Consider the following 15,878-nt stretch of genomic DNA (forward strand, 5'->3'; position numbering starts at 1 on the left):
TCTTCATTTCTCATCCACGGTATTATAGATTTTCTCCAACAGCGCATGTCATTCTTTCTCCAGCTTCACTCAATTTCCTCTGCACTTTCAGTGTTCCCAGGTTTCTGTCCTACCGCATCAGTCGTCGCGCTCTGAGTCTACTTACGAACCCAAGAAACTGTTCCTGCAGCCCCCCTTAGTCTACTCTCTTGAAATGTATCTGTTCATAGTATCACTGACACTTCACCTTACTCAGCAGCCTCCAGGACATCTAATATAGACCCTTCTGTCCCCCCCCCTTTTTTTTCCACTCCAGTAATTCCTTCCTGGTTTCCTCTGGTTGCATTTTTGTCAAATACCCTGAACTGAATTGATTCTATGTTCAAGCCTTTTGACATTTTCTAAGACCTTGGGTTCATCTCCCATCTGATGACACATTACAAGGGCTTTGTTATGACTTCTCAACTTCCTTATCTCCTCCTTCAACTGTATTAATCTCAGATCCTGCCACTCTATAATTTCTTTTAACTTCTCCAACATTTTGGTCTTTGTTGACCCATCCTTTACCTCTTGCAGGGCCTTCTCTTTCTCGTGTGTGTGTGTGTGTGTGTGTGTGTGTGTGTGTGTGTGTGTGTGTGTGTGTGTGTGTGTGTGTGTGTGTGCGTGTGTGTGTGTGTGTGTGTGAATGTGTGTGTGTGTGTGTGTGTGTGTGTGTGTGTGTGTGTGTGTGTGTGTGTTTCCAAAACTAAAATCTTTATGGAAAACCCAGAGAGATATTTAGCATTGTCCGTACCCTAATATTCTAATTCATCCGGTTGGAGGCAAACCACGGAAATCTAATGCTATACTTTGCTATGTTCAATCACAATAACCCAAACACCGCTTTCATAACATAGGTATAAGGCCAAAATCTATATATGTTTTGCAATATATGCCTTGATAAGGACCACAGTATTGCATCATATGTAGAGTTTACACAACATTCAAACACTTACTATTTTAAGCATTAATTTTAATTGCAAACGCTTCAGAGCTTTCAAAGCTTAAGAGCTTACAGCGTCCTTAGGAAAGCAGTAATCCCTAACTCAAAAGTAAACTTAGAATTATCATCATTACCGCATGGACTGTTTGTTGCTACTTTCTGACTCACGCATTATGAGCAAATTTTGAGGTAAACTGTGTTGGTGATGTGGCAATCCTGAGGACGCAGAGCAGTTTCACGAGCCAGGATGGTCTTCCCAATAAGGCCGGCTCATCTGTCTATTCTAACTTTCTTAACCACTTCTTCGTAACTCAAAGGTGAAGACGAAGATGACGGCGACACCCGTGAAGGTGAGGACGAAGACGAAATATCCGATGATGCTGCTGAACAGAAAATTGACGAAACTGAGGGCGAAGAGGAACTTGAGGGAGACAAAGATGTCGAAGACACTGATGAGACTACTCTTCAGAAGGAACCTGAGGAACTCGAAGACGCCGTTGAAAGCACTGTGGAAGAGAAAGCAGAGGAACTCGAAGATGTTTCTGAAAGTGTCGGAGAAGAGGAAGCTGAAGAACTCGAAGACGCTGCTGAGAGTACTCTTGAAGAGGAAGTTGACGAAATCGAGGACGCTTTTGAGAGTGCTGGAGAAGAGGAAGTTGAGGAACCCGAAGACTCTGCTGAGAGTACCCTTGAAGAGAAGGCTGAGGAAATCGAAGACGCTGTTGAGAGTGCTGGAGAAGAGGAAGTTGAGGAACTCGAGGACATTGTTGAGAGCAGTGAAGAAGCTGGAGAACTTGAAGACACTGTTGAGAGCACTCTTGAAGAGGAAGCTGAGGAACATGAAGACGCTGTTGAGAGTACTTTTGAAGCTGATGAACTCGAAGACGTTGTTGAGAGTATCGGAGAAGAGGAAGCTGACGATCTCGAAGACGCTGCTGAGAGCGCTGGAGAAGAGGAAGCTGAGGAACTCGAAGACGCTGCTGAGAATACTCTTGAAGAGGAAACTGAGGAACTCGAAGACGCTATTGAGAATGTCGGAGAAGAGGAAGCAGAGGAACTCGAAGACGCTGCCGAGAATCCCGGAGAAGAGGAAGCTGAGGATCTCGATGCTGCTGCTGAGAATACTCTTGAAGACGAAACTGAGGAACTCGAAGACGCTGTTGAGGAACTGGACACAGACGCGGATGAAGACGCTGCTGAAGACACTAAACAAGAAGAAGCAGTTGAGGAAGTTGAAACTATCGTTGATGAAGCTGAAGCAGAAAGTGTTGATGCTGGAAAAGATGAAGAAGGTCATGATGATAAAGCTGAAGACGCTGATAATGAAAGAGAAGCAAGTGAAAGCGTTAACGAGACTGAAACAAAAGACGAATACGAAGATGAAGACACTAGAGCAGACGAACCAGACGCTGGTGACGAGGAAGATGATGACAGAGCAAGACTCAGCCCAGATGACGAAGGTGTGATGAGCACCCAATAACCCCCGTGGCTCTCTGCTTGCAGCCACTTTGCCTTGGATGTTGTCTCTTCTTCAGTAACTTGCCTGACTATTCTTGGATGGTTTGCAGTGAGGAGTCGATTAGCATTACACTGTGGGTTCTCAAGGAGACAGAATCTCACCATGATCTCAAACACACTTGTTAGTGCAAGTTCTTCAGGCTCTTCAAATTTGAAGTCCATAATTTTCTCTCCTGCATTCACTGCTGTTTTACACTACCATGCAACCGTTTATATGTGAAAGTACATATAAAAAGTTAAATGTTCTTGTGCGTCCATCAATTTCTGTTGGGCTTCTAAAAGCTGCATTGCTATGCCTTTTTGTTTAGGTAGTTCCAACACACTTTTCCCATAGTATCATTTTCCTTCCCCTGCCACACCAACACGTAAACAGCACTACGGTGCAAAGGAGAGGCATGTGTTGAGGAGGTGCTCACATCATAGCCATTACTCGCAGACAATGCATTCCCTCCCATCAGCCGATGCACGTATGTTGACACTAATGTTTTATATTTGCGGCACCGTTTTCTTTTACTGGAAGTATTTTCACAAAGACTTCCGTAGTCGTTCATGGGTATTTACGGCTCTCTTGTTTCCTCTTGGGGTAATGTGAGTGTCTGCCGGGTTTTGGCAAAACAAGTCATGCAAATGATACGACCTTGTAAAGTCATGGCAGACCTGGACATGCTGTGGGTGCCTTCCTCTGCCATCCTCAATACAGGTCGAGCTTCGGGCAGCAGAGATTTGCATTTTGGAGTTTTCGTATATGATATCTGCCTTACAGAGACTATATATATATATATATATATATATATATATATATATATATATATATATATATATATATATATATACTAGACAGATTTTTCTTGCAAGAGAATCCAGGTACAAATCATTTAACACAGTATCATCCTGTCTGGCTAGCAAAAGGCAGCATACATAACCTAACCTACACGTAGATGTTGATTAAAAAGAAAGTCTCCCCCAACATGGTCCATCTAATACTTTCAATACATATCCTTTACTCGTGGTTCTTGTTGACGATGACCAGAGCAAGAGTAAAGCCACGTTGCCCCTGGATGTTCCCACTGCACTTGTAACTTTTGAGTGGGACCAACTCACTCCCTCCCTCCCCACAGACCCTACCACGCCATCACTACTGGCGGAGGATTGAGTTATCGTACCTTCCCTGGTCTCTTCCCTCATCATCATCATCACATTGCCTGACGCCTCTCATACTGGAGTATTAGATGAATCATGAAGCTTAATCTGATAGACAAAAAGACGAGATGGAAGTACGATTGTTAAAGTAGTGGTAGTTAGTAGTCCAGGAAACAGCAGTGAATTTAGATGTGCATCATGATATGTGTCGCATGTGGTCTACTGTGAACCCGACGAACGTCTGTTGTGTCGTCTACTTCACAGGCTGTGGATGTGTCCAACGTCCTAACCTCAGTCACTGTTTACTGTCATGCGCATCTTGTTGCCTGTTTTGCAACTCATTCTGTGTAAGTTTTCAGTCAGGAGAAATCAAAGAGAAAAACACAAATGGCTTTTCATGTGCGGCGCAGCTGGAACGTTCGGGTTGATCGACTCCTGAACAAACGGGGAACGCTGACCCTGCTACCAGCCAGAGCGACGACAGAACCCCAGTCACTCTCCCAACACTCGATCTGATGACTATGCAAACATGTCTGGATCACTAGCTCTGACATCATCAGGTGTCACTGAATCAATACATACGGTCTTATGGTGAATGACGTAGCGAACCACCGTACGCCCATAACAGAGGCAGTCAGGCGACTGCATCAATGCACAACACAACGTAGCTTGTCTGATGTTTATTTCACTATACAACGGATATGTTCTTTCTTTTTTAAGGTTCCTTGTCGTGTCCGACATTACCGTGTGTTTTCAGCATGCCCTGATGGTCAGTTGCAGCTCAGGTGACTAATGATGGCATGTATTTGGTCCCTCCAGATACAGATGAAGCTCCAGCGGCAGCCCCAGCTGATGCCCAGCCGGTGGCTGATGCCCCCGAAGCCTCCGACCAGCAGGTACTGGTGGAGGAAGCACCGGCACAACAGGTTCCTGCGCCAGCTAAACCAAAGGAGGAGGAGGAGGAACAGGTATGACGGTGATCCAAGAGCAACATGACAATGATGAACAAACGCTATTGTGTATATATATATATATATATATATATATATATATATATATATATATATATATATATATATACATATATATATATATATATATATATGGAGGTTGAATACAGTTTTGTGATTTGATTTTTTCTGATATGTAAATAAGGAGAAACTACATTATGAAGGACGCAAAATGAAATGTAAACATATGTCTACAGATACTGGTAGTCCCTACCGCCGTCCGCTCCCGAGACCGTCTGGAAGCCATCTTGGGCCTAGATGAGTCCTCTCAAGACGCCGCCTCCCGGACAGACCCCGTAGCTGAAGCCACACTCAAGGAACTCAAGAACATACACGAGCATACCATAAAGCCCATGGAAGTGCTCTACAAGTACCACGACATCTCCAACCGCCACGTGTCCGATGCTGAGCTCTTCGGCAAGCCGCTGATCCTCTTGGTCGGCCCGTACTCCACCGGCAAGTCTACCTTCATCAACTACCTTCTTGGAGTCGAGTACACCAAGCGAGCCCTTAAGACAGGTCAGTGTCAACAGTGTTGGTTTTTCCCCCCGGTAAGATCTATACCATTGTACATACACCTTTTACTTGCCTTAAGGACATCCTCTTCTGTTTGGAATCTTTAAAGTTGTCAGACTGGGCTGTTTAAATACGATCTTATCATAATAATGAAGAATTTTACTTCTTACGTGGAGTTATATGATTCCAGACTATAGTATGTACATTGTACATTTTCTTGGTACAACCACCATCTAAGCAGCCTGCCCTGTTCTGACATGTAAAGGTAATTTAGTGACATAATGAAACTCACTGTGATTCAAAGGGCTGTTACCCCTCATATTAATTGTCTCTGTCATAGCTACTTTTAGTATACCTGTTCTCTGTCATATACAAATCTTGCTGCTGTTCATGAAGTCTCTACCTGCTGTCATGCCGTGATACGGAACCGTACACAGATAACCCAGGAACACAGGGGTGATTTACCGAGAACCGTCGTCAAGACTGAGTACTGTGAGGGGAGGCAATTTCTCATCTTGCCATCAGCCGAGGCTGAAGTGTGACACACTGTTTCTGTGTCTGTCTGAAAGTGACACGGTACTTGTGAGTGATTGACCAGGTTTGCTTAGGGATGAGCCACTGAGGTGTCGAAGCCAGAGAGCTTCTGCAAATCTGTGAGTGTGTTTAGAGGATGTCATCTGAGGCCACTCCCTTACAATGCTGCCGACGTGGCACTATGGCGGGGAGATCTGGAGTGGAGATTAGCAGTACAGGGAAGGGAAGAGGTAGAGAAGGCTGTGTCACAGACGGCCATGGTAATGGTCGCGCTTTGATGTGGTAGTAGTAGTCGTGTGAGAGAAAAATAATGGTGATGATGGGACAGTGTGAGACACAGCAGTGGTGGTGTGCCAGGGCGAGACAGAACAATGGTGCTGGGAGATTGGCAGTGGGAAAGTGGTGGGGGGTAATGGTAAAACAGTGGTGGTGGGTGATGGTGGGACAGTCGTGGTGGTGGTTGTGGTGGTGACGGGGCCAGCAGGACAGCGAGGGTAGAGCAGTAGTGGTGGTGTTACAGGGACCCCGCCCAGCCATGGAGTGTTCCGTGTGGTGCAGTACGGGGACTCCGACGGCGAACTGACGGGTACCGACCTCAGCGCCCACTGGTCATTCGCATCACTCCAGAAGTTCGGACAGAACTTCGTTGACCAGCTTCATGGCAAGGCTTTGAACTGCCCTCTCCTTAAGAAGGTAAGGTCCCACCGTTACAACCAGCTTCATTAGCTTTTGCTTACTATATTTCCCAAGTGTTGTAGAATGCATGCGCAATCTTCGTCTTTCATGGTGTGTGCATTTGTGATACCTTTACTACAAAATCATATTTCTGCCGTAGGAATTTGAGATATCTTTATGTCAGTCAAGGTCGATATATTTTGATGCCCAGATTGTTCTATCACTGTAAATTAACGAGGTAACTTATGGGATATGTTTTGGTTAAACGAGGAAAGTTAAAGTTTCACGTGAGGCGGTGGGATCTCCTTGTCCCGGTTATGAATGACTAGATCTCCTGGAAAGACTGGAAGGAGACTGGAGTGAATGACGGCATAATCATATGCAGTACGTACCACCGTCTCATCACGGGGGATGTAATCACGAATAAAGTGTGTTATAATTAGAAAAGAGATACTAGGGGATGAGAGAGGTTGTGGTAGGGTAACTTGCTGGCTCCATCCTAAGATGACCAGTCCACCTGGAGTGACTGACTACTCGAAGCTAACACAACACCTACCTGGAGGAACCATCCCAAGGGTCACTTCCCGACTGTCGACCCAGCAACCTAGGGAATAATCCAGCAGATGGAGATGATTTCACGTCTTTCATGAACATGCCTGAAGCTTCACTATGATGGTACCCTTCGTGGCTTCAGGTTTACGCTGCCATCCGGGTGCATCAATGGCCAGTGTTTGAGGCCAGGTAACTAGGGCGTAGAGGCCCCAGTGTCGCATTGGGTTGTATCACAGCAAACAATAGCCAACACAGCTAGCGTGAGAGGTTCCAGCCTGGCGTGAATGCCTCTACAACAATGACTCAGTGCGAGGGACACATGCTCCTGGGTGCCCAGCCCTACGTCCGACATTACTGTGTAACAAGCTTACACCGTCCTTCCCCGGGGACCATGTCTGTGACACTTGCCACTGCTTGCTCGGCTTGTAAATGGTCGCATGTGGTTCCAAATGGCGTTCACACACACCTGCTCCGGCACTAGTGTGGACATACAGGCGCCCAAGATATGTCAGGAGGACAGTAAACATTATTACAGTCATGGGGGGTAAGTGGCAATGCAGCCTCTGCCCTCCACACACTGACTCTCAAGGCAAATGAAATCTTTCAAGTCATTCAAATAAAACCAGATTATGCATCATTCTGCTAAAGCAAAAGAAAAAAAAAGGTTATATATGAGTTTTAACAAGGCCGAGACAAAAATTCCTTTTCGTGATTTAAACAGACATGGCAATCAAAATAACACATAAGATACCACTGCTGTCCAGGCTACAGCCTATGGATTTATACATCAGTGTGTGTGTGGAGACTCCATCGGTGAAGCACAGCCAGTACCTGTGAGGGGTGAGCGTCTTCTATTGGCTGACCAAGAGACAAAGGCCTCCTGTCGCACAAGACAGTTTCATTACCATTATCCTCAACGAGAAAATGACTAAAGGCTACAGGCAGAGAAAGAGAGAGAGAGAGAGAGAATGAAAACAAAAGGAGTTGGCAGGAGGCACCCAAAGAAAACGAAGACCCCCAGCAGGACAATCGTGCTCAGGACGATGTCCTGTAATGTGACTATACCGGGATGACGAGTCGTTCCTTGAGCAGCACGACAACACGGGTGAAATGTTCACACAGCCAACGGAGGAAGAGCGTCAGGTTAGAGTGAGTGTCCACCGTCTGTGGAAGATTAAGGGGCTTCGTTGCCCATTAAGAACATCTGGAAATGACCAGAGTCATGTCGGGACTCCGCGTGAAGGACGGAGGAGCATCAGTAACGTGCAGGATTCATCCCCCACGGGATGATATTAACCTATGTTCTCAAGGATTAACGTAAGAGTAAGAAGTATGCATTAACACGAGCGTTCACCCTCAGGACTCTTCTCACAGAGGACTTCGGGGCGCGCATGCCTAATTGGTTGCTGAGGAAGGTGAATTGGCAGGCTTCTCCAGTAGCCTGTTAGGCATGTGCGCTCTGTTTACTCTCCACAGACACCCTCAACACCCGGCAAAACCCTCGGCCAAGCTGGTCGCCTTGTACCCACTTGTTGATCACGGCTCTTACAGCCACCTCACCCATGTTGGACTTAGTCTAAATGGTTCGAGTAGTTCCGGACTGTTAGAAGAGTTAGCCCTGGAGGTTGTATTTTCTGTCAATGCCCAAATTGTGTTCAATGTTGTTTCTGATGCGATCTTTTTCCCTTCATATTCCCTCCCTCCCTCCTGTTCATCATCTTTCTCTCCTTCCTCCCTCTCTCTCCCCCCGAGTCAGCTTCCCGGGTCTAATAACCTAATGTAAATTAATGCCATTAATGTTTAAGTCATCCTTCACTTCTTCCCACTCTCTCCCCTCTCCCGCTCGTGTTTAATGATCAAAAATTAACATTTACCATCAATTTTTGGTCCTCTCTCTCTCTCTCTCTCTCTCTCTCTCCTTCCTCTGCCGCCTCCCTCTCGCGTTTAATGATCTAAATATCAAATATTTATTTTCCAGCCACCTCGCTCTCGCTCTCTCTAGTGCCTGAGTAGTTGTTAAGTTTGATGTTTATCATGACTCTTTACTCTCTCTCTCTCTCTCTCTCTCTCTCTCTCTCTCTCTCTCTCTCTCTCTCTCTCTCTCTCTTTCCTCTGCGACTACCACCTCCCTCAGGCGCGAGTAAGAATGTGATGATCCTCTGTGCGACAGGTGACGTTCGTGGAGGCCCCAGGAATCCTGGAGATGCGTCGCCCCGGGGAGCGACTGTACCCGTTCAACGACGTCGTCCAGTGGGTTATCGACCGCGCCGACCTCATCCTCGTCATGTTCGACTACACCAAACTCGACGCCGGCTACGAGCTGGAGGCCATCTTGGACCAGCTGAAGGGACGCGAGGCCCAAGTGAGTGTGGCGCACACATCAGGTGACCTAAATTCTAGATAAGGAATGAGGTATCTTTACCATGACAGACTTGCTAGGGAGGGCGAGGGCACCGTGTGTCACAGCTGAAGGTCGTGTGACATAGATCATTAGGCTGAGGGTGAGGCAGAGTAGTGATGGCGGCCGATGTTACCACAACGATGGCACAGTCCTCTGTGGCACAGAGGAGGGGAGCTCTGTCGAGTGTGTGTGGCCAGCGAATGGTGGTGTCTGACGGCTGGGTCTGAGTGAGACGTATCAGATTTTCCAGGCAAAGATAGATAGATAGATAGATAGATAGATAGATAGATAGATAGGTAGCTAGATAGAGATAGATAGATATATAGATAGATAGAGGGGAGAGAGAGAGAGAGAGAGAGAGAGAGAGAGAGAGAGAGAGAGAGAGAGAGAGAGATTATATTTTGAGATAAAAAAAAAAAAAAAATCTGCCGCCAATCAATACAGTCGATATAATAAGCGCCATCTGTGTCCAGACCCGCATCCTGCTGAACAAGGCTGACCAAGTGCCGGCTGAAGAGCTGATCAAGGTACAGGGGAGCCTCTTCTGGAACCTGAGTCCCCTGCTGGGGGTGTCCTCGCCACCTACAGTCTACGCTGGCTCCTTCGCCTCCAGACCGTACCGCACCGGCTCCCCGGCCAAACTCTTCCAGGTTTTTCAACCTTGTCCTTACACCATTTTGTGACCCATAATGGCACATGCATGCGTCGGTAGACTGAGCCTTGCATATCCGGTATCATAGCATGAGTAGCCTCAACACTGAGACGATCATGTTTGTGTCCTTGCAGGCCCAGGAGGAGGCTCTACTCCGAGATGTTGCCCGAGCCGTCAACGCCCGCGTCGACAACCGCATCGCCATCGGCCGCCGACATGCGGTTAGTATTACAGCCACCACACACCCATGTCTAACCACTGAACCCTCCCACTACACACACATTACACTCCTCCAACACACCACTGAACCCTCCCACTACACACACATTACACTCCTCCCACAACACACACATTACACTCCTCCAACACACCACTGAACCCTCCCACTACACACACATTACACTCCTCCCACAACACACACATTACACTCCTCCAACACACCACTGAACCCTCCCACTACACACACATTACACCCCTCCAACACACCACTGAATCCTCCCACTACACACACATTACACTCCTCCCACAACACACTCATTACACTCCTCCAACACACCACTGAACCCTCCCACTACACACACATTAAACTCCTCCAACACACCACTGAACCCTCCCACTACACATACACTGTTTTTGACGCAGGGTCTTCTGACACAATCTTCTCTAAAATATCTAGCTTCAGTTTAACACCCTTGTAATCTGGTCAAGTACTACAGTGCAAAAAATCCAACATTTCCTTATATCTCATATTCTTAAATTTCACCCTCGTAATAACACAAACAGCTTGTCTATAACCGCATCCTCCACTCTATCCAAGAAACTCCACATACCGACCATGACAAAATGTGTTTCCCCAAAAGCTTGGGATGTTGTGTAGGTGCGGTAATCATTTCTGGGGTAGCTATCTCATATAGGGGTTTTATTCGTCCCAGGATGAAGTAAGTTTTCCGTCAGTGTTAAATACTTTTCTATTAATAGATAATGAACCAGTGGCTAGATCAGTGGCTGCCTTATACATTTCACTTTAACAGAGAGTCATGATATATACAAACTGCTAATTGCTAATATCAAGCTGATAATGACCAAGTTATGACGTTATCATAACCTGCGCGTGTGTGTGGATGGTCCCTGGTGGTGGGGTGGAGCAGGTTCGAGTGAGGAATCACGCCCAGATGGTGGACACTTACCTGACGACCTACTACAAGAACAAGGGCTTCCTCACCAGCAAGCACAAGCTGGCTGAGGACATCGTCGAGAACCCCCACGCCTACAACATCTACGAGGGTATGAGCCTCCTCACCAATATCTCCCGATACGACCTTCCCGACCCAGAGATCTACAGGGACTTCTTCAGGTAGGTGGTATGCCCGTGTGATCCTGTGTGACCATCAGAAATATTAACTGTATCAGATATTCACGAAATCATTTTTCATGAAGAGAAAACTTTAAGAGTTCTCAAGAAACCTTGCTAAGCATTTTAGTTAACAGCCCACACTGTTGCCTCTCCTGCATTAGAGTAACAATCAGGGTGAGGATGGCGCGTGCGCGTTCAGACATACCCTCTCCCTTCCGAGGGGCGTTGTGTGCCTGCTAACATACTCCTTCTCTTGCCAGGGTGCACAACCTGTTCGACTTCCCGACCCTGCGGCAGACGTGTTCGTTCTTCCGTGGTTGCCCCATCACGAAGATCGACGCCGCCATTAGCAACGACCTGCCTGAGCTACTGGAGCGCCACCGTCGTCTTCTGGAAGCCGCGGTGGCTGCCCCAGGACCAAAATCGAAGGGCGCCGCCCCTGTGCCCGCCCCTGCGGTCCGAGGCTCCGTGCCCGCCGCTGCCACTGTCCACACCTCCTGAGCATCTTCAAGTCACGCCCCCGCGCACGCCGGCAGCCCGTACAGAGTGGCGGGGGCGAAGTACAGCTGACCTCAGTGTGATAGTGTGACTGGAGACGCGACTGCCCACCGAGCCGCCGTGACCCAGCAAAACGCACGCGGGAGTACGGCGGGGTCACTCAGGTCACGCCCCCGCCGTACCCTCGCGGTACCAATGCAGCAGGTGGATCAATCCACGCTGATTACCTACTGGAGACTTCCTGTGCTGCCACTCCTGGTTCCCGGGCGAGCGAGGCTGGCCGCCTCCTACGCCCGAGCGGCAACAGGTCAAGCAGCTACACCCCTGCATTCCCACCACAACCTCATGGTCCACACACTCGCCGATGCTCTACAAGTTTTGTCTCTTTTCTCTCTCTGTCTGTCCCTCCTGTCGTCTCTCGCTTGACAGTCCTCGCGACGACCCTCAGCTGACCTGCAGGTGGGGTGCGGGGAGGCCGGCGAGGCAGGTCAAACCCCCCGTCTAAGAGCTCCTCCTCTGGCATTTCCAGTGCCCGCGGACAACCTCTTGTGCGGGGAGCTCTGGGCTGCTCCTGGCTGCCCTACAGCATTATATGGAGACGCACTCTTCATCTCGACACACACACACATCACGTTACCATAGGAATCACGCGACATACCTCCTCGTCTTACAGCATTCCAGTTCCGTAGATGGCGACTTTACGAGAGGTCTTCCTATGTTTACAAGATTCTGGTGATTACTCTCACCCTACGTACCGAAGGTGTCGCTAGCCCGCCAGGTCTCTGTGGCCTTTGTACGACACACGTCTTCCACCTGTCAATAGGTCTTCGACATGTTGTGTACACCAGACATTCATGTACATCAGTATCTCACTCACTATGAGACTGGAGGTAAACACCTCATCTATCATGCCGGATGTTTATACATTTAACGTGTGAGATTATCGTCTCACATACGTCAGTCTTTGGTCGTACTCGCAGAAGTGTCCAGACCTGAAGTCAGCGGCAGCGGCACCTTGGTGGCAAAACATTATTTAGACTTAAGGATTTTCTATGCGGATGAGTACAATCTAGTCACTATTCTCACTCATGATGGGACGCAGTCTTCTCCGGACGCTCCCTCCTGTATGGTTGTTACACTGAATTTTCAGTCGCAAGGCCGCTCTGCTCTGCACCTTCCAGTATCCTTAGTGCGTCATGTTACCGGACTAACGATGGTATATTATGTCCGTCAGATGGCGGCAACTGTCTTCCGAACATGGCATGTCTAATAAATGTATCAAGAGAATGGTGTCTGTGAGCGGGTCTTGCTCAAGAGGTGTGATTCTCATTGGCTGCTACAGATGTGGAACTGATGTGCCTCGAGTGCTACGGCTTATAAAGGATAATGACCACTAGTTTTACACCTGTTTAAGATATGGTGAGGGGAGAGCCTATGAGTGTCGTAGAACACACACACACACTATCTCTCCCACATTCTGTACAAAAACAGTGGATGACAATGAGGTCCCCAGGCAGCCGCCTCCCCCGGCCTTGATGCAGGCACTTGTCAGGCCACCGCTACGTGGAGGCTACAAGAGCTTGTAGCAAGAGAGCTGCAGTCTCAGAATAAGTCACCACGACTACAGATGGTGTGGAACACGCGACGAGACGGTGTTGGTGTGGTCCCATGGCGGCCACACCCGCCTCGCTCCAGCCGGCCCGGCACGACTGTAGCAGCCCACACACATATAATCAATACGATGTATCATTTCATCTAGTTTTTTTTTTTCTCTCTCTCTGCTGTGAGTGGATTATCTGCAATGTATAAAGGAATTTGTATATTACTGTATATGTTCGTGTCGTGTTGACGTCTTTGTGCCGAGTCCTGTCTGTATAGATGCCGCTGTCGGACCCTCGCGGGGTGACCCGCCTCACACCATGTGTAAGCAGCTGCCGGGAACACATGGTGTCGTCACGGGTAACAAAGACGTTATTCCCCAGTTGTTTTCTACTTGCATAAAGTGTCTGGGGATAATACATACATGCATCTGTAAGATACATCTGTCATACTGTTTTTTTTTTTCATTTATTTTTATTTTTTTGGTGCGTGTAAGGTATCACCGAAGGGCTGTGGCACTCCTCAGCTCTCTGGGTGACCCCGTGTCTGTGATTGGTGAATGTATAGATTGGCTCTTGTGATATGCTTCATATCTTAACTCCACATCATAACATAAAGATATAGGGAGTGTTGTAATAAACTTGTGTACACCAACTGTGTTTCTCTGTGGCCTCGACCCTGGTAGGGACATCCACTAACGTCACGTCATGTTGAACAACGATGGTATACACGGCTGTGGCTCATAATTCACCAATACTATGCAACAAAGGAATCTTATCACAATGGAGGATATAAGAAAATATTGTAGAAACTTTAGACAATGAGGTCAATGTACAAAACTGACGAACGTCTTCAAGGAAGCCAAAAATATGTAATTTCTCTGTAAATAGTTTTAACCATTAGGTACCATCGCTTTTAAGTATTCCACAAATCAATCTTCAGTTACCTCAGACTTCATTTGTACTTGCTCTATAATCTACAACTACTGTTACTTCTACTACTACTACTACACGACTACTGAAGCAGGTTCCTATTACAACAATTAGCATCTTTATAAAGTACTACCAGTACTGCTCCAGGAGGTAACGCTCCTACAGCAGGAGTTTGGCGTGCCACAGCCACGCCTCTTAAATTCATGGCGTGGCTCCCGGTGATCCTTCTGGTTTGGGAACGGCATTTCTCTCGTGAATGATGCGTTCCTTCTTCCTCACGCTACTGCATTCGTTCCTTGCCGCCTTCCCTCCACCTTTCCACAACCTTCGTAACTGTAGTGTCTTGTATATCCTCACCGGTGTAGGTCTCTGATCTCTCTTGCCCGCTGGAATCTAGCATTTTTTTTTCCCCCATTTACCCGACCTCCTCTCGCTCTGCCCATACAAATAGTATTCACAAACCATTTGTTTCCTTGTAGATTTCACGAACTATACTGCAGCGCTCCTTACATACCAAAGCGTGCGGGAACCCTTGTGCCCACGCACGTGTGTGTGTGTGTGTGTGTGTGTGTGTGTGTGTGTGTGTGTGTGTGTGTGTGTACGTTATGTGTGTGCCCGTGTGATTACTATTTACATGTATGTGTAGGGTTGAGGGCTGGCGGCACGTGTGGTGCACCGTCATTAACGCCTCCAGCAATTAACTTACACATGCAAACATCCTGTTTAGTTGTGTGGACCAGTTACCTTCCCTCACGTTCATCACGTTCTCCCTTCCCCAGCCACACGTTCACCATTTCCTCATTTTCATGTCAAAGGTTCATCATTTTCCCAGGCACACGTTCACCAGTCCCTACCTCCTCACCTGCCACACGTTTACCGTTCTCTCCGTCTTCCCTCAGCACATTCAGCGGTCTTCTCTTCCCTACCACACGTTCACCATTCTCCCTCTTTCCCAGCTACACGTTCACCAGTCCTCTTCTCTCCCTTGCCGCACGTGCAACAGTCCTCTTCTCTCCCTCACCACACGTTCACCGCTACCGTCACCTCCCTCACTCTCCCATGTTAACAGTCCTCTTCCGCTGATGCCGCCAGCATTTCCTTTACCACGGTCCTCTGGTGCTACTCTGTCTTAATCATCTGCCATATTCCTTTTCCACGCTATGATGATTATGATTCTGGTTGGTGATGTATTCACCAGAAAGCTCTTGTAATACACCCAAAGCTCTTCCATCACTCTCGCATAGTCTCACCAACCGCTTTATGTGATCCCGAACGTCAAGGCTTTGCACCTGTATACTCTGTGCGAGAGAGTCTGTAGTGTCAGGGATAAAGCCGACTCACACGGCCGAGAATATGATACTCAGCCTGGGGTACAACAACATCGCACGTTGGGTATGAAGGCTGCAGGCTTGACGACTCTGGTGTTGGTGATAATTTTGTCTCCCAGGAAGCTTGATGAAATGAGCAGGACATGTGTACACGGCTGCTCCTCCTTGATTTGCTGCACCTCTAGCGTCCTCCCGTTACGGTGTCCAT

At 47.7% G+C, this 15,878-nt stretch overlaps 1 protein-coding gene across 1 annotated transcript in view; it reads left to right on the forward strand.

The window, feature by feature from the left end:
• Positions 1 to 14,064, forward strand: part of LOC139762562 (uncharacterized) — a 70,618-nt gene extending 56,554 nt beyond the window's left edge. The window contains 9 exon segments of the mRNA XM_071687592.1: positions 1,279 to 2,421; positions 4,439 to 4,587; positions 4,827 to 5,148; positions 6,200 to 6,372; positions 9,077 to 9,268; positions 9,781 to 9,957; positions 10,094 to 10,180; positions 11,108 to 11,313; positions 11,574 to 14,064. Coding sequence (XP_071543693.1) covers positions 1,279 to 2,421; positions 4,439 to 4,587; positions 4,827 to 5,148; positions 6,200 to 6,372; positions 9,077 to 9,268; positions 9,781 to 9,957; positions 10,094 to 10,180; positions 11,108 to 11,313; positions 11,574 to 11,814 — 2,690 coding nt within the window. The 3' untranslated portion in view covers positions 11,815 to 14,064.
• The last annotated feature ends 1,814 nt before the right edge of the window (positions 14,065 to 15,878 follow it).

This window comes from Panulirus ornatus, chromosome 43, assembly GCF_036320965.1.
Source record: "Panulirus ornatus isolate Po-2019 chromosome 43, ASM3632096v1, whole genome shotgun sequence".
Classification (NCBI taxonomy): domain Eukaryota; kingdom Metazoa; phylum Arthropoda; class Malacostraca; order Decapoda; family Palinuridae; genus Panulirus; species Panulirus ornatus.